The 22999-nt window shown below is 37.0% G+C and overlaps 1 protein-coding gene across 2 annotated transcripts in view; it reads right to left on the minus strand.

Annotated features, from left to right (window-relative positions):
- The window catches only part of ADK (adenosine kinase), a 541004-nt gene that overhangs the window by 21519 nt on the left and 496486 nt on the right, over positions 1-22999 (minus strand). For both annotated transcript variants that reach the window (XM_059169841.1, XM_059169842.1), the window contains exon 10: positions 12244-12330. In XM_059169841.1, coding sequence (XP_059025824.1) covers positions 12244-12330 — 87 coding nt within the window. The remainder of the gene's footprint in view (positions 1-12243; positions 12331-22999) is intronic.

The raw sequence follows: 22999 nt of genomic DNA on the forward strand, positions 1-22999 counted from the left end.
CCTGTATCTTATGACCCACTGTCTTAATCACTATGTTACAATGTCTTCCTTAATGCTTGTGTTTCCTTAAAAAAATTCCTTATCCTGAGCTAAATGAAATGCGTTTCTGTTCCTTTTGTTCAAAGGAGTCAGATGAAACAATGCCTTAAAGCTGATGTATGGCTGCCTACTGTATCTTACCCTCCCTTCCATGCCAGCAAGCTCCCTCACACAGTTGTCATTCTTAAGAAGATTGAATAGAACAAAATATATCACTGTATAGTGAGGATTTTGAAATGTAAAAAATAGGATGATATGTTATAATCAAAGTTCATATCCTTTCATTTTCTTCTGTCTTTGAATACTTTGATATACAATAAAGATATAAATATAAATGTGAAGGGGAGCCTGGCTGACTCAGTTGGTAGAGCATGCAACTCTGGATCTTGGGGTCATGAGTTCAAGCCCATGTTGGCCCTAGAGCTTACTTAATAAATAAGTAAATACAGGGATGCCTGGGGCACCTGGGTGGCTCAGTGGGTTAAAGCCTCTGCCTTTGGCTCAGGTCACAGTCCCAGGGTCCTGGGATCGAGCCCCACATCGGGCTCTCTGCTCAGTGGGGAAACTGCTTCCTCCTCTCTCTCTTTGCCTGCCTCTCCACCTACTTGTGATCTCTGTCAAATAAATAAAATCTAAATAAAATAAAATAAGTATATACAACTGTGAGAAGCCAATTTCCTCCTCTATCTTCTGAAAAATTAAAAGAAAGAGCTCTGGTGGTGCTCTCTATAACAAAACTTCATAATTTACTATTTCATGCTTAAAGACTTAATTAACTCAAGGAAGAATTTGGCTTATAACTACATAGCATTTCAAAGGCAAAGAACCACAGCTCTCAGGGATGCCTGGGTGGCTCAGTTGGTTAAGTGTCTGCCTTGGGCTCAGGTCATGATCCCAAGGTCCTGGGATAAAGCCCTACGTTGGGCTCCCTGCTCAGTGGGCAGCCTGCTTCTCCCTCTACCTGCTATTCCCCCTCCTATGCCCCCCTCCGACAAATAAATAAAATCTTAAAAAAAAAAACAAAACTGCACCCGCCCCAATATCTTTCACTGTCCTTTTTTTTTTTTTTTTTTTTTTTTTTTTTTAAGATTTTATTTACTTATCAGAGAAAGAGAGAGGGAGAGAGAGCAAGCACAGGCAGACAGAATGGTAGGCAGAGGCAGAGGGAGAAGCAGGCTCCCCGCTGAGCAAGAAGCCCGATGTGGGACTTCGATCCCAGGACGCTGGGATCATGACCTGAGCCGAAGGCAGCTGCTTAACCAACTGAGCCACCCAGGCGTCCCTCACTGTCCTTTTTGATAGAGTCTGTTGCTTCTACATTTTAGAAGAGGTTGTCCCTCAGATTATCATTATTTTTCTTAGTCATTTAAGCAGATTGGGACAGAGGTACCAGAGGTCATGAGAAGTTTACTACAGTGCAGTGAATAAATGATTACAGCTGAGAGGAAGACTAATTTTAAATCTAATGGTCAAACTCATTTTATTTTATTTTATTTTATTTTTTTTTAAAGATTTTTTATTTATTTATTTGAGAGAGAGACAGTGAGAGAGAACATGAGCGAGGAGAAGGTCAGAGAGAGAAGCAGACTCCCCATGGAGCTGGGAGACCGATGTGGGACTCGATCCCGGGACTCCGGGATCATGACCTGAGCCGAAGGCAGTCGTCCAACCAACTGAGCCACCCAGGCGTCCCGGTCAAACTCATTTTAAATAAGTTTTCAATTTTGTGTTCATCATCCCAGGTGAGTGGGTTTTTTTTTTTTTTTTTACTCTGATGTTTTTCTAGCCATTTGCAAGAGGGCAGGTAGTGTGTTCATATGAATACCTTCCATCAAATTGAATAGCTAGTTCAGTTTCTATGGAAGGTAAGTAACCCCTCAATCTGACCTTTTCTTTTACACATATGTGCATCAACTTTTATCTTTAAGATGATGACTAACTTATAGCAGCTAGAATATTTTAGATTCTTCTTTAATGAAGAATAGTATTTAGGAACAAGGGTTGCAGTGACAGTTTTATGTTTCTAGGTCATGTTGTGCAACAAAAACACTGAATTTTAATAAAGATTTTAACAGGGTATTTTTTCTACAATAACATGTATTTTAAATATTTTATAATTGCTTTACTATTTCTTTAAAATTGTTTGCAGAAAAATCACATACTTCTTCTGTTGATATGAGTATAGATCACTGTCACTTTACATTGTGTTCTGGTGTTAGTCTAATTACTAGACTGAGGAAAAGTCTGGAAAACCTTTACCCATTAAATTCATATATTTAACAAGTCACAACCTTGAAATCTTGCTCTACCTGAAAGCACCGTTAAAAGTGCTTGGCTATTATTACTGGAGGAAATTTTTAATAAAAGCTAATTAAGCTACAAAACTCCCAAGCGGTTAACTGATTTTAGGGGCTAAATTTCTGGTACTTCTAATTATCCTCTGATGGCTTTACTTAGTGTTTCACAACCATGACAGATGACAATGAAAAGCTGCAGTGAAATTCATCCACCCTGACACTGTGCTAAGCACCGGTTTCTCCCTCTCCAAGTTAAATCAATACTCTGTTTGAGTAAACACATTTACAGCTTTATTAGGATGTCTTGCTTGTTCTGTAACAGCTACTTGAAGCTGTGGTAACAAATCGACTCAACTCAGTTAAACCTAGAGAGCTGGGTAAGAGGCCCATCGATAAGGTTGTTATAAAAATAAACTGCAGGAGATCAGAAAGCTGGAGCAAACAGTCTGGTAAATGTCAATATTTTCCTTTACAGAGGATGACAAAAACAGTGAGATCATGTGGAAAATCTTTCTTTTCCCCCCTTAAAAATGTTTCTTGTTTCAACTGGATAAGAGCATTTCTACTTTTTGTGCACAAGTCTTCTGAATGACATTTTTGCTTCCTAATTCCCATGTGTATCCAGAACAGGAAACTGATGTAAATATTTGGTTTTTTCCCTGCCATGTCAGATTCTTTATTTTCCTTCATATTGAGAGGCTTATTTTGGTCGTTGGTGACTTTGAAAAATGACCTCATTCAAGTTATCTGGAGCACCTGGGTGGCTAAGTCTTACCTTCTTTTTATTAATTAAACAAAACTTCTGTCATCTATGTTTGGGAGGTCATTGCCATGTAGTATTTACTCTTAATATCTGTGAGACCTGATGTTGTACTTTCCAAATTAGGCCTTCCTTATTTATGTATTTAACAAGACCAGTGTTAGCTTCAGACAGGCCACACAATGTCCTGACTAGCCATAGTACATAAAAACGTCTGTTACTAGGAGCTAGCTTCCAGAGTGCCGATAGCCCTACCAAACAAGAACTTGTATACCCTCTTTTAGATGTTCACAGGTTGCTCAAAGGACTAACATCTGCAGGACATTCCCACTTCAGTTTGGCTAGCTTAGCCTACCCAGATGTGACAAAGCAGTGGTTTCCCCCAGTGGAAAAGTGCTTTAAGGTAAACTCTTTTTCTTTCATTTTCTACGTGGTGTTGTAGTAAACTTTTGTTCTGTTTATGGCTTGACTTCATGTTGACTACCAACTAGTCATGAACTCAAGTAACAAGTTATGACCCATATGCTAGAAAACCCAGATTCTTCTGGAAAAAGAAAGTCAACAAATGTTACATTTTGAAGTAACTTAAAAAGCTACTTTGCCTGCCAGGGTAAGGTCTGACTTAGTAGATATTTGCATAATGAAAACCAAAGCCCAAGTGGTGTCAGATGCTGCAGTGACTGACATGGACAGGAAGTCAATTCAGAGCAAAGGCTCCTTTGCAATAGCTCAGCACCACACATCCTCCCACACAAAGTGAGCAACTGAGCAGCACGGTATAACCTATAGGAAAATGGCCAGTGCTATAGCTATGAGAATAACTTATTTCCTTTCTCTGGTGACTGAAAATGGAAATCTGTCAAATTCTATCAACATGGCACGGGATACTGCATATGAATTAAAAAACCCCTCCAGATCACAAAACTTTTATTTATTTTTTTTTAAAGATTTTATTTATTTATTTGAAAGACGGAGATCACAAGCAGGCAGAGAAGCAGGCAGAGAGAGAGGAGGAAGCAGGCTCACTGCTGAGCAGAGAGCCCGATGTGGGGCTCGATCCCAGGACCCTGGGACCATGACCTGAGCCGAAGGCGGAGGCTTTAACCCACTGAGCCACCCAGGTGCCCCCAGATCTCAAAACTTTTAAATGGCTCCAATTCAGGAAAGACCCTAAAAAGGACCACGAAATGGTGTATTTTACTCATAGACATAATTTGCCCTTCTGCCCCAACCCCTTTCAAAATACTGCTTTAAAGATCATTCCTCCTCATGAAACAGAAATATACAAGATCAGGTTAGAATTTGAATTTTCAACCTAAAGTGTGATCTCTTGATGTGGTTCCCAAAATATAAGTATAGCATATGCTTCTGTTTATAAATGAAGTCAAACATCTTGGATACCCACATGCCAAGAAAAAGTACATCAAAGTCTTCTACCCATTTGGGATATTGATTCTTGACCTATGTATTTCCAAGAAGACTATATAATAGATTGCTTAACAGACACAACTTTCATTTGGGTTATTAACATGTATAATTACTGGACCATGAATTAATGAGTCAGGAGATCTGGCTCCTAGTATTGCATATTTGCAATTAACTCCCTTTCTTTGGGACGCACTTTCCTCATCCATCAAATAGGGACTGCTGAACAGATCATGGTTTTCATACTCAACATTGCCTATTCCAGGGAGTTATTTTATGAGCCACCAAATAAAATGTAGATGAGGCCAAATGAGGATTTGTTTAATCTCATTTCATTCTGATTCAGATAAGACCTCATTTGAACCATAGTTTCATGACTAAAAACTGTTTAAAAACCTGAAAACCAGAAAATATAATTTTTAAAAATACTCCCTTCCAGAGATGTCTGGGTGACTCAGTCAGTTAACTGTCTGACTTTGGTTCAGGTGTTGATCCCTGGCTCAGTGGTGATTCCTGCCTTCTGGGTCCTGAGATCAAGCCCCGCATTGGGTTCCTTGCTTGGCAGGGAGCCCGCTTCTCCCTCTGCCTGCCATTTCCCACTGCTTGAGCTCTCTCTTTCTCTCTGACAAGTAAATAAATAAAATCTTAAAAAAATATATTCCTTTTCAGCACTAACATATTAAATAATTCAGTTTAAAGCAAAAGGACTAATCAGGACAAGGTCATAGATGCTAGAATAAGGAGATGATAGCAAGCTTATTTATGTGCTTTATTTATGCCTTAATTCATAAGCAAGATAACTAGTACTGTTATTATTTAACTCAATTGAAAAACTGTTATTTGACCAATTGACAATTCCTCAAAGCAGGGTGGTTCTAAAATTTTAAGAGCGTTTGATGAAAGAAACTGGTTTTTAATTTGCCATCTATTTCATGGACTAGATATAAAATAAACATATCTCATCTCTATAAAATATCAATGTTATCTGCATAATTAAATGAAAAATAAATTAAGAGCCTGTGTTCATACCACAGACTTGGGAATTCATATATCTGAAGTGAGAATAGTTGTAAATTTAGTAATTGTGTTTTATTCAGACCTACTGATAGTAAATAGCTTTATAATATCCGAGGTTATGTTTTATATACATTTTCATATAAGAAGTTTGGCAAGTTTTGTTTTTGTTTTTGTTTTTAGTTTTTTAATTTTTAAATTTTTTGGCAAGTTGTTTCTAATGACTTATTTACCACAACTAAGACTTCTGTTAGGTCCCTGGGTTAGGTAGGGTATGCATTAGCACTATGAACATGATTTTGTTTATTTTGGTTTTGTTAATTACAAAGCTGATAAGTGATATATTGTACCAAATTCAAACATAAATGAGACAAGATTTAAAACTGAATACATTTAGCTTCATGAAAACTTAGTATATTGCTCCTACCTTTTTTCATCTTGGTATTGGCTGATAGAATCTGTTGGGTCATAGACAGGCATCAGTCTATGGATGAGTGTTTAGAAAATCATTTTGCTAATTTTTCCTCCCTTGGAGGGGAAGATAAGATGATATACTAATAGAGCAGAGTATAACAAACTAACCAGAGGTTAGAACTCTGGGGTCAAACTTCGAGTATGAAACCAGGTTTTCACTGTGATTTTAGACATACTTAATCTCTTGTACCTCTGAGACTAGTGGAACTCCAGCTGAGCCTAAGCCCAGTTGCCAATCAACAGATTTGTGGAGCTAAGTAAATGGTTGTTGTTTTAGGTCACAAAGTTTTGGGGGTAGTTTGTTTATGTATACCACTAATACATGTTGTATGAATCAGACAGATAGGGTAGGTAAAATTGACCAAATCCATGTAATAGTAGCTGGGGCCACTAATGAATTTAAGTTAGTTCCATTTGATGCACAATTATTCTAGACCAGGAAAACTGATACACATATATTTTACCACGTCACTATTCTAAGAAAATTTACTTTGCTTATGACATTTCCTCTGGTTCTCTGCCACTAAATATAATGTTATAAAATCAATATTGTTTTCCTGGAATAAATATTTCTTAGTAATCTTCAAATATAGGAAACTTAGGCTCATATTTGAGCTTCAGGTTCTGATAGTCTATAGGCTCAAACTATCTTTGTCTTATCCAAACCTCCAGAAGACAAAGTCCTTTGAATTCCATTATCTATTTATAATTGCCTCTAGGTGGAGGTCATCCAGGATACTGAATCTTTGAGGAAACATTCATGTTTGTGAGAGATTCCAGACTTTACAACTTAAAATCATCCCGTATTCCATTTGAACTAAAGTTACTTCTCTTTTTTGTCATGGCTTGAGAAGCATCATTACCTCTTTTAACCAACAAAGGCTTAAATAATCTTAGGAAATGTTCTTGAAATTTATTCCTGGTCCCACATCAGCTTTTCTAAATATTTGGAGGTTAACACTAGAATAGCATGTCATGAAGTGTTCTATGAGTGTGCAAGGTGTGAATCTTCTCTTCACTTCCATGAACTTGAGCTGCTGTCTTTGATGAGTTTCATATTCCTAATGATGAAGTCAATTTCATACCTCATTTGATAGTTTTATGGAAAATTACTGCTTAAGAATAAAACACCAAAGATCTCCTACTTAAGACAGGAACCGGTATTATTGTTAAGATACAAGGAAAAGTATTATTGTTTTCTTGGGTATGGATGTGGGTAGGAGTATCCAGTTCTCATCATGGTTACCGTTAGATAAATTCTCTGCATACAGAGGTCCTATGAAAGTTCTGATTTTTGAGTGAATTAGTGTGAGAAACAGCATATTTAAGTTATTTTCTAGTTTTCTGAGTTGGACAGCTAAGAAGAAAGGTGGTGCAGAAAAACATCACAAGAATTCTGCACCACTTCTTTGCAGAGCACAATTTAGCAGCACATAAGAAGAATGGGAGAGTAAGCTACACATGTTTTGGGAACATACAAGCAAACAAGGCGAGACTAGAAAATACAGAGATAATTTAGAGAATCCCCATGACTCTCTGCAGTATAGCCATATGCTATAAGAGAAGGAAATAGCATCCTTGTTTTAGAAACTTAAGTCTTTTTTCCTTAACCAAAATGTTTTGAATATGAATTAGAAAGTAAAATCAATGCTTCTTTTTATTAGATGGGAACTAGGATAATTATTTACATTGGGATTGCTAAGTGGCTTTAATAGTCATGTGTATGCTGTAGGTATTATCTTTTAGGGTATTACATTTTCCCTGCTAAACCTGTCATAAGAAACTGAAAAAGTATTAGAGGTAGAACAGTTACGTTACTGTCATTCAAAAGAAACTGTTCTAAGCTATCTTTGGCTCTCAACCACGTTTAATGAAGCTTTTTTAATCCTAAGAATGTTGGTCTTTGGGTGAGGTCTTCAGTCTTTTATCTGAGAGCTATATATATGTGCTTGGGTATAATCTGTCAAAGGCATACTCACTTTTAGTCTAAATATGATTTGTAGGTCTAGTCCATATTCCTACAGCTGCCATAAAACATACAACTAAATCATATTAGATTAACACAGGCTGGTATTGACAGCCCACTGGGAACATATTGATTAGGTCCTCTTTCATGTTATTTGTTATGATTTTTCTTCTCAGTTTCATTTACTGGGAAGACACAGGGGAAGAGATTTCACCAGGAACAATGACAGTGCCTGTCACAAAATGTTCTCAATGTTTCCATTTGTTACTATGGCAGTGACAAAGAGGGTTCCAAATGAAAAGGCAGACCTGCTGTGACAAAGCACAGCAGGACAACAGGAAGAAATTTTCTCCTGACCTGGAAAATTAGGAAATCACACTTAGAGATTACAGAATTGTCTCCATTTCCAAGGGTACAATCGTAGCACTTGGGCTTTTGAGGGAGCATGTGAAAAGGGTAGTTCCATCAGGCCTGGCTACAGACAAATAAAGGGCAAATGTTACAGAGTGCTTAAGATCTCCAAATAGAACAAGGAGGCATGCTTGCAGAGGCTAGAGGGAATTGTCACTGTTACTGAACCCCCTGAGATGGAACTATGAATTTAGTTTATGTACATGTGGGGTACTCATTTTAAAATTATACATGAAAATCTATGATGTACTATAGTCATATATCTCTTACGTGGCTAATAAGAACACATGGCACTCTGGTACTAGGATATTTAATTAGCACATGATAGATGAAGTGATGCTTTACCCAAGAACTTGAAACGGGGACTGGAATACAGTTACGCAAAGTCACCAAAGACAGAAATATTCTTAAGCCAGCAAAACTTAAAAAGTAATAGGAGGAATAGATTATCTAAAGATAGAATGTGTCAATCGGAGAGGAGATATGTTAATCAGGCAATAAAATAGACCAAAGAAAAAGAAACTACATAATAAATGCAAAAGTTGCCATTGCCTCTTCATTCATGTTCAAGGTAGAGAAGTATGTTTCAATAGCTGGAGTATTTCCAATCCTAGTAGGAAGGCTTTCTTCCCTAGTGTAGAGATGGAAGTAGGGGTTTTTAACCAATGAATTTTTTTAGTACTTCCAACTGATAAAACCATCTCTATTGTAAGATGGGATGCATTAGCCTGGTGCTATTAAATGGTTGATTCATACAGCTCCTTGTATTTAGATTCCATGCTGACCCAGCAAGTTTATGATCTGTTTTTTTGTATCTCTGTAATGCAATCAATTCTACTGCTTAGCAAAAAAGCTCCTGGTTCAAACTCACCAGGGACTATAGTCCTTCGATTATTTTCCCTTTACCTTTTTTTCCCCTGCAACAGTCTTACCCTAGAGTCCTTAGAATCCTATCAGATAAAAAAAGCTCCTGTTCAATACATGAAATCATCTATTCAGATAACAGAAAGATTCTCTTTGGCAAAACCCAGCTTTTGTTAGTAAGGCTGGTCTGTGGCTCTCTGCCCTAATGATGAGATTGCCCTATAAGTTTAGGGAAGCAATACAGTGCAGTGAGTAAGAGCACTGATTCTGAAGCCAGACTGCCTGGATTGAATCTTGGCTCCGCTACTCTCTAGTTATGAGACTTACTGGAAGTTACCTAATCCCTCTGTGTCTCAGTTGTCTCATCAGTAAAATGGGGTTATTAATAGCCTACTGTAGGGTCTTCTGGGTGGCTCAGTCGGTTGAGTCCTAACTCTTGATTTCAACTCAGGTTGTGATCTCAGGGTCATGACATTGAGCCCTGCTTTGGGCTTGGACTCGGTGGAGTCAGCTTCTCTCCCTCTCTTTTTGCCCCTCCCCCCTGCTCGTGCACACATGCTTACTCTCTCTCAAAGAAATAAATAAATCTTAAAAAAAAAAAAAAAAGCCCTACTTCAGTGAGCTTTTATGAACATTAAATGAGTTACTATATGTAAAATGCTGAAGATGCTTACTGGCTAGTAAGTGCTACATAAATGTTTTCTATTGCTATACTGTATAGCTTGACTTACACAGAATGTGCTAAACATGCCAACATAAGTATTTCAATGCTAAAATGACATTAGAGTGTTCATGTCATTGCATGACTTAGTCTTTCAGGATCTGATTATCCTGGAAACTGATCAGAGTAGGGTTAAAGTGAGAAAAATGGCTACCAGTAAAGCCCTGCCTACTGTCAGCCTGCCTTCCACTTTCTCTATAGTGATTTCAACAGCATGTAGTAAAACCTAGTGTTTGGATCCAAGGTATGATGAAAGTGAATTAAGTGAGGAAGCTGCCAACATATTACACAAGGGGTTGACAAATTAGAGCCTAAGGGCCAAATTCAGCCTGTGGCCTGTTTCTGTATAACTGGAGAGTTACAAAAGGTTTTATGTTTTTAGAATGTTATAAAAAACCTAAACCAATAGCAAGCAAGCACACAAACAAACAAAACAATAATAATATGCAATACAGCTTGTACAGGAGTTGCAAACCTAAACTATTCACTATCTGGTCCTTTACAAAAAAAAAAAAAAAACAAAAACGCATGTGGCTCCCTGTTCCATACTCTTCCCTTACTATTTACTTCACTGTACCCTGACAATAAATACATAGGTATAGAGTGAGATTAAAAAAAGAGGCTGAAAATCCTATAACAGAGAGCCCAAGTGCTTTGGTGAGGTAGTTCATTTATTATCCTCACAACAATACAAATGGGTAGCTAGCTATTCCACTTCAGTACCTAAGAATGACTTCTCTCTCCCTCAGAAAGTCCATACATTCTTACCTAGTATTGGGAACATTATAGGTAGTTCGATGTTCGTAAAGGAATCTGTTTTTACAGGGCTAGGTAGCCCAGGATCCAGGTCGTGACTAATTAGGTCACCATTGTATTTATGATGGCTTCACAATGTACCCTACTAAACATTAAAAAAAAACAACAACAGAATATTTACTGTTTTAAATATCTGAAGTACTTAAATAATGCACACACAAGTGGTAAGTTTAAAGGTTAGGTACCGAGATTCCTGATTTAATCAATTTTACACAAGAAATCCATAGTGTAGGGGCTGGGAGGGGAAGAAAAAAATAAAAAGAAATCCATAGTGTTTCCTTAATGTATTACAGAATTTAGTCCAATTCTGGATAAGATATTTTTAGCCTACATGGATTTATAGGTCTGAAGAAATGCAGCTTAGGAAAAATAGCTAGAAAACATTCTAATAGATGAGGAGGCCTTTTAGAACAAAGACACAAAAGATACAAGCATGACAGTAAAGTAGAATGTTATCTGTGATATGTACTCTTTCCAAAGACTAGGGCATGAGGCATGCGATGAGTCTACTGGTTAACAGCTCATTGAAGAGTAGGCATGAAGTTTCAAAGAAGGAAATATGAGAAAGTTCTGTTGGTGAAAAAGATCCTTAAGACAAATGAGTATATTTGAAACAATACTATGTTAAAACTATCATATAATTTAAATTTCCCATGGCTCAAATTATCTTCCAAGGAAAGGAGGATAATCAATAGTCAATTCTATTTGCCTTTGTTCCTTGTTCAACTCAATGTTGTAAGAAATAAAGAGAGATCAAGAGGGACTCTTCTGGATTATCATTCAGGAATCTAAAGCGTTCTAGGGACCACTATCTAGCTTAACTACACTTAACTAGAAGTGGTTTAGACATATCAAAAGAACTTTTGAACCAGATTTTAGATCAATCTGATTCATCAAGCCAAGAATCTTCCAACTGTCTTCATCTTAGAGTACTTGTTCTAAAAATGACCTAGTTCTTAGAAATTTTGCCATTTTTTACTAACCCTGGACCAGAAAAAAACTTAACCCTTCCTAGTACATTTATGAACACTTAATTATTGCATTAGAAACAGATGTTTTAATCAAATGATACAATCTGAAGATATCATCCTTAGTTAATATTCACCACAACTTCTTTTAAAGAACAACAATGTGTCCACACTTAAGCCTGAAGGCCCAAGAATATACTATATACTGTACTTGATACAGCTTGTTTATGCAATTCCTCCTAGACACAACTAAACTTGTGAAAATGACTGGGGTACTGCACAACTGCAAATTATCGTTGAGCCCAAAGTAAGTATTTTTCCTATAGTAAAATATCTTCATAATACAGCAATAGCAGCATATGAAAACAACATTAGGAGTTAATTATTTAAAAGATGAAATTATTAAATTCATAAATCTTGGCTATGTAGTAGAGGCAAGGGTTAAAGGAAATGTTTAACTTATAAGTATGAAATAAATGAATCCTTACCTCCCACAAATGCATCTCCAGCTCCATTGGTATCAACAATTTCTTTCTGGTCTTGATCCAAGACAGCAAAAGCGGTGACTTCACTTTCTGCAAGTAGAGCCAAAGAAAGGCAGACTGACGTCTCTTTGTAACACTCAATACAGAAACTCACCTAGTAAAGTCTGAAGCTCCTTCATCATTCATCATTCAAAGAGAGAAACAGCATGAGTTCCATACTCTGTACATGAGTACTTAGGAATTAGGGTATAAAGTCATCTGTAAACAATGCTTTTTTGGGGTAATTTTCAGCACACAGACACTGTATGTGTTTTGTTAGAGTTTATACCTAGATAGATCAAATATTGTGGGGATCACATATTGTGGGAATGGCTATAAACCACAGCAGTACATTTTTGGACAGTATAAATACTTGAACAGAAACTATGAGGCAAAGAAAGTGTTTTTAAGGACAGGATCTCTAATAAAGCTTCCAGCCTGACTGCATTCTTGGCAGTGAAATCTTGGATACAGTTAAAGAGCTGTAAATTTAAAATATATAAATAACAAGTCTTGGGTGTTTCTCTACAGAAAATCACAATGGCATAATAAAAACATAACTACTATTCTGTTATAATTCTTTATGCCAATGTTAAGAATTACTGATTTTACTTGGCTTATTACAAAAAACTGAATCCAGTTACTTTTTACAAAGGAGTCACTATTTCCTTTAAACTATCTGTCAACTAGCAAGAGGGAAAGCCATTTACAACAAAAGGGACAGTGCAATGGGTTCTTGTCTAAAGTAGCCTAATACAGTCCTTTAAGCTTGGCACATGACAGTGTAATGGAGTTATCTGTGATGAAATCTGGCCATCTGCAAAAGATTGGACAGTGCTTTTTATTGGTGGCTGGAACTTCTGAAATCACAAATTTGTATCCGTCATGGGGACAGATGTGGCCAAAACTTGTAAACTTCAGTCTCACCTAAGATCGAGAGAGAGGGAAAAGGAGATACTGAGCACTGTCGGGTCTTAATAAAGAACCTAACAATCTCAAAGAGCATATTCTGTCCTTTGTTACCTGGTACTAATGGATATTTTCAACAGAGATAAGCACAGATATGATAATGAAAAAAAAAAATCCTATTGGAAAGATTGACATTCAAGAAGAGGATTCTTCACTTAGTGATCCCTTTTGACTATATGACTGTAGATGCTAAGAAGACTCCATATCAGAAACATCTATTTAAACTCCTTAAGTGGGGCACCTGGGTGGCTCAGTGGGTTAAAGCCTCTGCCTTCAGCTCAGGTCATGATCTCAGGGTCCTAGGATCCAGCCTCTCATCATGTTCTCAGCAGGGAGCCTGCTTCACCCTCTCTCTCTGCCTGCCTCTCTGTCTACTTGTGATCTCTGTCAAATAAATAAATAAATAATCTTAAAAAAAATTAATAAACTTCTTAAGTAACAAACTTTCCACACTTTGTAACACCAGGACCTACATGATAGTTAGCAGGATCTTGATTAATTGGAAGTTAAGGCATAAATATCCAGGATTAAATTTTCTAGGGAGTATGCAGTACACACTGCTACACAGGAAAAAAAAAAAGGAACCAGACTTTACTAGAAATAATTAAAAAAGGGCTACCGTCTGATTTAGGAAAAAGGACTATATCATAAATATTTATAAAGAAATCTGATTTTATTACTTCCAAATACAAGTCAGACTATAAAGAGAATTAACAACTATAAAGTCAGAACAAACAGCCACTAAATAAGTAAAATGAGCTAAGTGAATGACGCTATTTACCATTTATAATAGGGTTACATTATGTAATAATAAAATATGTCTATAAAACACTTTAGGTAATGTAAGTGTTAATTTTAGGATTAATTACTGGATTATAGATTTGAAAAATAATTACATACAAATGGTAAGTAAGCCATAATTAGATATAATTCCTTGAGTTTTTTGTTCGAAAAAATCATGGATTTTTTGTGGGGTAAATCTTTATTCATGAATAGAACCTAATTCAAAAGGGAAGAGATTAGTTTGAACTTTGTTCTTGAGAATCATCACTTCTTGGTCTAAACTACTGCAAATTCTAAATGAATGCAGTTTTCTGGATATACGTGTATATTCTTGAGATGTTTTATCCTTAGGTGATATAAAAGTTCAATTTCTTGTAATATAAAGAATTATTTTTAATCTTTTCTACTTTTTTTTAATGTTCAACTAGCCAGCATATAGACATCATTAGTTTTTGATGTAGTGTTCAATGATTAATTAGTTGTGTATAATACCCAGTGCTCATCATTACATGTGCTCTCCTTAATACCCATCGCTGGGTCACCCTCTCCCCCACCCCCTCCCTCTGTAACCCTCAGTTTGGTTCCCAAAGTCCAGAGTCTCTCATGGTTTATCTCCCTTTCTGATTTCTTCCCATTCAGTTTTCCCTCCTACCCCTGTGGTCCTCCATGCTATTCCTTATGTTCCATATATGGGTGAAACCTTATGATAATTGTCTTTCTCTGCTTGAGTTATTTCACTCAGCATAATCCCTTCCAGTTCCATCCATGTTGATGTAAATGGTGCATAATCATCCCTTCTGATGGCTGAGTAATATTCCAATTGTATACATGAACTACATCATCTTTACCTATCTGTTTATCTGTTGAAGGGCATCTCAGTGCTCCTTCCAGAGTTTGGCTATTGTGGACATCTTTTCAATTTATTAATGCAAATAAATATATAAGAATTTCAAGACTATACTTTTGTAGCGACATGGATGGGACTGGAAGAGATTATGCTGAGTGAAATAAGTCAAGCAGAGAGAGTCAATTATCATATGGTTTCACTTATTTGTGGAGCAGAACAAATAGCATGGAGGACAAGGGGAGATGGAGAGGAGAAGGGAGTTGGGGGAAATTGGAAGGGGAGGTGAACCATGAGAGACTATGGACTTTGAAAAACAATCTGAGGGTTTTGAAGGGGTGAGGGGGGTGGGAGGTTGGGGTACCAGGTGGTGGGTATTATAGAGGGCATGGATTGCATGGAGCACTGGGTGTGGTGCAAAAATAATGAATACTGTTATGCTGAAAATAAAAAATAAATTAAAAAAAAAGACTATATGAGAGCTGTCATGAATTGGTATGCATACAGTCCAGTCTCTATTATCTTCTGTATCTAGAGTTATATTATGAGAGCTCCTTTCAAAATAATGACCCTGAAAGTTTGCAAGATCCTGAAATGTGTTCTAAATTATTGAAGGATTAAATAATATTCAGTAATATTTAAGTTCAGTTACATAGCTGGAACTTTTTTTTTTTAAGACTTTATTCATTTATTTGACATAGATCACAAGGAGGCAGAGAGGCAGGCAGAGGGAGAGAGGGGAAGGCAGGCTCCCCACTGAGCAGAGAACACAATGAGGGGCTGGATCCCAGGACCCTATGATTATGACCTGAGCCGAAGGCAGAGGCTTAACCCACTGAGCCACCCAGGCGCCCTGGAACTTCTGATTTTTTTGAAATGAAATGACTAAGTCAATTTATAGAGCTATTTATTTATTTATTTAAAAGATTTTATTTATTTATTTGACAGACAAAGATCACAAGTAGACAGAGAGGCAGGCAGAGAGAGAGGAAGGAGCAGGCTCCCTGCTGAGCACAGAGCCCAGTGTAGGACTCGATCCCAGGACCCTGAGACCATGACCTGAGATGAAGGCAGAGGCTTAACCCACTGAGCCACCCAGGCGCCCCTAATTTATAAAGCTATTTAAAACCCCCCACATAGGGCACCTGGGTGACTCAGTCCGTTAAGCATCTGACTCCAGATTTTGGCTCAGGTCATGATCTTGGGTTGTAAGATCTGCCCCACATTGTCTGTCTCTGCTCTCAGCATGGAGTCTGTTTGAGATTCTTTCTCTCCTCCCCTCCCCCATGCTCTTTCTCTCTCAAATAAATAAATAAATCTTAAAAAAAAAAAACCCCACACATAAACCTACACAACTAATTTCACTAGCATAACCTATCCGACAGCCTTCTAGACAAATTTTTTTTTTAGATTTTATTTATTTATTTATTTGACAGACAGAGATCACAAGGAGGCAGAGAGGCAGGCAGAGAGAGAGAAGGAAGCAGGCTCCCTGCTGAGCAGAGAGCTGCGGGGCTCAATCCCAGGACCCTGGGATCATGACCTGAGCCGAAGGCAGAGGCCTTAACCCACTGAGCCACCCAGGTGCCCCTAGACAATTTTTTTGTATGAACAGATGAAATACCTCACTAAATCTTAAGATACACTCATAGGCATGAATCTTATTCAGCTATTGAGGCCCAGAACACTCACTTGGACCTCATTTTCTTAGGTGTGAAATGGGCCTGGAGTAGCTGTGGGAAGAAGTAGCAAAAATAGTTTTATTAGTTGTAGAAAAACACATTCTGATCAAATGCTTCTAAATAAGAGTTTAAGATAAGTGAGAGCCTTTTATTCTGGTGATTTATTCATTCCATAACTGAAAATCTGTATGTCCTATTCCCTTTCACCCATTTTGCTAATCCCCCTATCTCACTTCCCCTCTGGCAACCATCAGTTTGTTCTCTGTATTTGTAAGTCTGGTTCCGCTTTTTGTTTTTTTTATTCATTTGTTTTGTTTTCAGATTCCACATATAAGTGAAATCATATGGTATTTCTCTTTCTCTGACTTCTTTCACTTAGCACAATACCCTCTAGGTCCATCTATGGTGTTGCAAATAGCCAAAATCTCATTCTTTTTATGGTTCCATAATATTCCAGCACACACACACACACTATGTCTTTATCCATTCATCTATAAGTGGACCCTTGGGTTGCTTTCATATCTTGGCAATTGTGAATATAGTTCATGGTACTGGAATAGTGTTGTATGGTGACAGATGGCAGCTACATTTGTGGTGAGCGTAGCATAATACAGAGCCATGGAATCACTCTGTTGTACACCTGAAACTAATGTAACACTGTGTAACAATGATACTCAGATAAAAAGTTTTTGAAAAGTGAAGTGTATAATGTGGGGAATATTACTAATACTATATGGAATTACTAATAAAAAGAATTAGTGATTTTTTTAGACCTTATGATCTTTTTTTGTTGTTCAAGTTGTTTTTTGGTTTTTTTTTTTAATAAGATTTTTTATTTATTATTTATTTGACAGAGAGAGATCACAACACAAGTAGGCATAGAGGCAGGCAGAGAGAGAGAGAGAGGTGGAAGCAGGCTCCCTGCTGAGCAGAGAGCCCGATGCGGGACTCGATCCCAGGACCCTGGGTTTATGACCTGAGCCGAAGGCAGCGGCTTAACCCACTGAGCCACCCATGCGCCCTTGGTTTTTTTTTTAAGATTTTATTTATTTATTTGACAGACAAAGACCACAAGTAGGCAGAGAGGCAGGCAGAGGGAGAGAGGGAAGCAGGCTCCCTGCTGAGCAGAGAGCCCGATCTTGGGCTCAAACCCAGGACCATGGGATCATGACCTGAGCTGAAGGCAGAGGCTTTAACCCACTGAGCCACCCAGGCACCCTTCATTCATTGTTAAAGATTTTATTTTTAAGTAATCGTTACACTCAACGTGGGGCTTGTAGTCACAACCTGGAGGACAAATCGCAGGCTGTACTGACTGAGCAGCCAGGAACCCTAAATGATTTTTTATATCTTAAAACAAAACAAAAAAAAAAACGTAAGTCAGAACCATTGTTTCTCAAATCTTTCCAAACTTTTTGTTAAGTGAGAAGTGAAAGGATTGGTAATACTTATTATTCATATTTTCCAGTTTTCTATAAAACCACAAAATCACGAGCTTCCTTAAGCAGACAGGAAATAAAAAAGAGCAATTCCGTTGATACCAGAGTTGCTTGGTATTGTTGATTAGATAAGATCCGCAGGGCACCTTCATCAAGAACAATGAAATTTAGCTTACTTAAAATACAAAGTAATAAAAATCAAACATTCCCTGGACACTTTATATAAACAAATAACTTACTTTTCACTTTACTATGATGTAAGTTTCACTACCTAACTTAGAAGGGCAGTTTGTGTAGAGTCAAACATCCTCCCATGTGTGTAATGTTATGTCAATTATGGAAAAACAGCAAGTCCGTACAATATCTAACTGAAAAAATGGTAAGAAAATTCAGTCACTCAATGCCAAACCACCAGATTAAATGCTTCTGTAGCCTTACCGCTACTAAATTAACTATGTATTTTAGCACTATATACCTATAGCCCCATGATAATTAATATCCTGAGAAAACTTTGTTCAAGATATGTTAAAATGCCATGTTTTGTCACTACCCGTTTTTTTTTTTTTTTGACGTCACCTCTAAAGTGTAGGAAAGATGGATAGCAGGATGAGGTATTTTCAACCTCAAAGTAGACTGTAGTCACCATGTCTGCCCCTGCCTCTGATTGAGCATCACCAGGCTTGGAAAAGACAGAAAAGTGATGGCAAAATCTTCACCACAAAGTGAGAAGTATGACTAGGTAAGAAACAGAACTCTTGAGATTCTTAGAAGAGGCTTCTCTACTTTGGCCATTTCTTATAATGAAGTATTTTCCAGAGTATTAATGTTTTTGTTTGTTTGTTTGTTTTTAACCCTTTATTTGGAATTAATTTTAAACTAACAGGAAAGTTTGATGAAAAATACAGAGAACTCCCATATAACATTTATCTGGATTTACCAGTTTTTAACATTTTGCCAAAATTTTTTACATCAATCCTTCCATATATATGTGCATATTATTATTTATTCTTTTAGGCCATATGAGCATTAAGTTGGTTATATCATTCCCTTTACTTCTTAATAATTAAGTGTATATTTCTAAGAAAAAGGATCATCTTTTAGGTAACCATGATAGAGTTGATAAATTTAAAAACTTAATATTGTTATTTTATCTAATCTATATTCCATATTCCATATTCCAATTTTATTTTATTTTATTTATTTATTTTTAAGGATTTTATTTATTTATTTGAGAAGAAAGAGTGAGAAAGAGAATGAGAGGGGAGAAGGTCAGAGGGAGAAGCAGACTCCCCATGGAGCTGGGAGCCTGATGTGGGACTCGATCCCGGGACTCCGGGATCATGACCTGAGCCGGAAGGCAGTTGCTTAACCAAACTGAGCCACCCAGGCAGCCCATAGTCCAATTTTATTATTTGTCCTAGTGTCTTTTACAGTTTTTTTCCACCCACAACACGATCCAGTCCGGAATCACATATTACTTTTAGTTGTGTTTGTTTTTAGTTTAACCTTTTGTTTTTGTTTTTTTTTTTTAATTATTTTTTTATTTTTTTAGTTTAACCTTTTGAATAGGTAATGCATACATATAGCTAAGAAATACAAATTTATTAAAAAGTATCCTATAAAAAAAGTCTTTCTCACTTCTTATCTCCTATTCAACCAGTTTCTAATCCTACTGCTTTCTAACCTGATTATCACTGTTACCGCTTTTTTGTATATCCTAGGATTTCTCTTGCATATACAAAAGTAAACACACTTTTCTTTTTTCTTTTTATTTTTTCAAAAGATTTTATTTATTTATTAGAGATAGAGAGTGAGTGAGTGGAAGGGAGACAGAGAGAGAATCTGAAGTAGACTCTGTGCTAAGTGCAGAGCTGGATGTGGGGTTCAATGCCACAACTGCAAGATCATGACCAGAGCCGAAACCATCAGTCAAACCAAGAGTCGAGACTTAACTGACTGAGCTACCCAGGCGCTCCACCTTTTTAAATTCTTAAACAAAAAGGTATCTTTCTATGCAAGCTGCTCTGGATCATGTTTTTTCACTTGGAAATCTTTCTGTGTTGGTAAGCAGGGAATGTCTGCATTTTTATTGCTGCATAATAGTCCACTGTATGGATATACTGTAATTTATGTAAGCAGTCTTTTATTGATGGACTTCTAGGCTGTTGTTTTCAGTCTTCTGTTATTACACACAACATTCCAAAGCACTGATGTTTTTAAGTAGACCTTAAATTTAATTATTTTACTTAAAAACCAAGTCAATTATTTCATTCCTAATTTTATAGGGACCTGACATAAGAAAACCAAACTATTATACAAAGAGCATGAAATATTCCTGTGTCAAAGAATAGAAAAAAAGTGAGGATCCAGGAAATGCTTTTCTTTTCATAAGGATACACATACCAGGATATGAGCAAAGACACCCTGTTCAGACTGCCCTAATAAACAGGGTAATGAAACAGATGACAAATTTTACTAATAATAGAGATTTATAGAACAATCCTAATTAACAAGGACTTTTGGGGAATGAAGAGCTCTGGGTTAATTTAATTTTCTGGTTAACTAAAGAAAAAGCAGAAAGTCTTTTTAGTTAGAAATCTTTCTAAATGTATTAATATAATAACATACCATGACATCCCTGCTTTAATTAGTTTAGTTTATTGAACTGAATGAAATTTTTCTTTGATAATAGAGAAACGTACGGCACATGTTAATGTCATTATTCTGAACATCAATTCCTATTGTAGCTCCAAAGGTGTAAGTGCTTTCATGAAAGGCAGGATAAATAGAATGGTTAGAAGAACACTGGATTAGGACTCAAAAGACCCATGGTTTTAGTCTGGTTTTGATTCAGCTACTTTATTCAACAAATGCTTATTAAGAGCTTATCATGTGTCAGGCACTCAGAGACTGGGAATATAGATGTGAATAGGACAGACAAAAATCTTGCTCTCATGGGACCTACATTCTCGTGAGCATAGACAGTATACAAGTAACAACAACAACAACAAAAATGAACAAGATAATTGGAGATAATAATAAATGTCACAAGAAAAACAAAACAGGATGATTTGATTAAGTATGACTGAGGAGGTGAATTCATTTCGATGGGTGTTACTTCTTTGCTGAGGAGGTGATGTCTGAATTGAGACTTCAGTAGCAAGAAGGAGCCAGCCATGTGAAGATCCAGATGCAGAATACACAAGAGCAAAGGCTCTGGTCTGACAACAAGCATGGTGAAGTTAAGCCTGTTCAGGGTTAAGAAGGCCACTCTAACTATAGTGTAGTGAGTGTGGGGAGATCTGAGTGTGTGTGTGCATGTGTTATGTGGGGAGGGAGTTGGTAGAATTTCATTCTATGTAAAATGGGAAACCATTGGAAGGTTTTAGTTTTTTAAAAAGATTTATTTATTTATTTTAGAGAGAGGGAGCATGCATGTGGGTGCACGATGGGGTGGGGGGTAAGGGGCAGAGGGAGAGAGTGAGAAAGTGTCAAGTATACTCTGCTGAATGCAGAGCCTGATCTGGGGCTGGATTGTGATCCTGAGATCACAACCTGAACTGAAACCAAGAGTTGACACTTAACTATGCCACAGGCACCCACCATGGTGAGGTATTAAGCAGGTGAGTGACATGATCCTATCTTTGATTTAAAAAGATTATCTGGCAGGGACAGAATGGTGGGGGGTTTGGAGTAGAGTCAATGATGCTACTTTTTAAGACCTTGCACAAGTAACTACGCAACCTGCCCAAGTTTAACTATACTTAGAAGATGAGAGGAATGCATGGGTGGCTTAGTCAGTTAAGCTTGGGACTCTTGATTTCAGCTCAGGTCATGATCTCAGGGTCATGAGATTGAGCCCCATGTTGGGCTCTGTGCTCATCCAGGAGGCTGCTTAAGATTCTCTTTCTACCTCTACCCCACACCCTACTTGCATACATGTGTACTCGCTCGCTCTCTCAAATAAAAACATTTTTAAAAAAAGGAAAATGATAATAATCGTTCTAGCTATTTCCTGAGGTTCTTATATGGATTAAGTATTAACATTATGAAAGCACCCTTTCAAATATAAAGTACTATATAAGTTTTTTAAATTCTTAAATACAGTTTAATACTTTTCTCCATTTCTGTGTATCACAACACAAAGATTTTGCTGCTCAGGATCTCTTATAGAGAGGGGCTATGTCCCCCCACCCCATTTATGTATTTGTAGGTGTAAATACATGTTGGTATACACTGGTACATAATTTTATAAAGTGTTCTTAGGAGCTTATTTTCTTCAATCAGGTAACACTTATTTGTAAGCACTTGCCATGTGCTCCTTATACTCTGCTAGATCCTTCGGGGGAGATATGGGAGAAATATCAAGACATCATCTATCTTCTGAAACAATTTATTATCTATACAGAAAGAGAAATCTAGCACATGTGAAAGAATTTGTGAATATCATACAATGTAATATTTATTATAACTGCAACAGGAGTTTAAAGAAGGAAAGAAACAATGTGAGTTTAATTAACTGGAGATGGTTTCATGAAGAAGACTGAACTTAAGCTAGGTTTTGAAGATGTGGATAGTGAAGAGGAGAGGAAATAAAGGTATATATATTCCAGGAGGCACAGAGAAAGACACAAGTTTAAATGTAAGGTAAGAAAAGAAATAATGCAAGATGGGTGGGGTCCAGCCATCTCAAGGAAGACAAATGTTTAGATTTAATACATCAAACAATGGGATGCAACTGCAGTTTCTGAGCTAGCAAAGTGACACTGAAATGCTTACTGTGCACCAACTGCTTTATATGCTTCCTATCATGTATCTTTCACTGCAATCCCACGGGTTAAGTAGTATTGACCTGACTTTATAAATGAAGACACTGAGGCTCACAGAGGTTGTCAACTGCTCAGGGTCCTGTGACAAAGAATTTTGGGACCCCCCCTAAAAAAAATGAGAGAATAAGATGGGATTCCAAAGTTACCATTTGAGCAATGTTGCTATCATTTATT

This window comes from Mustela lutreola, chromosome 4 (assembly GCF_030435805.1).
Source record: "Mustela lutreola isolate mMusLut2 chromosome 4, mMusLut2.pri, whole genome shotgun sequence".
Classification (NCBI taxonomy): domain Eukaryota; kingdom Metazoa; phylum Chordata; class Mammalia; order Carnivora; family Mustelidae; genus Mustela; species Mustela lutreola.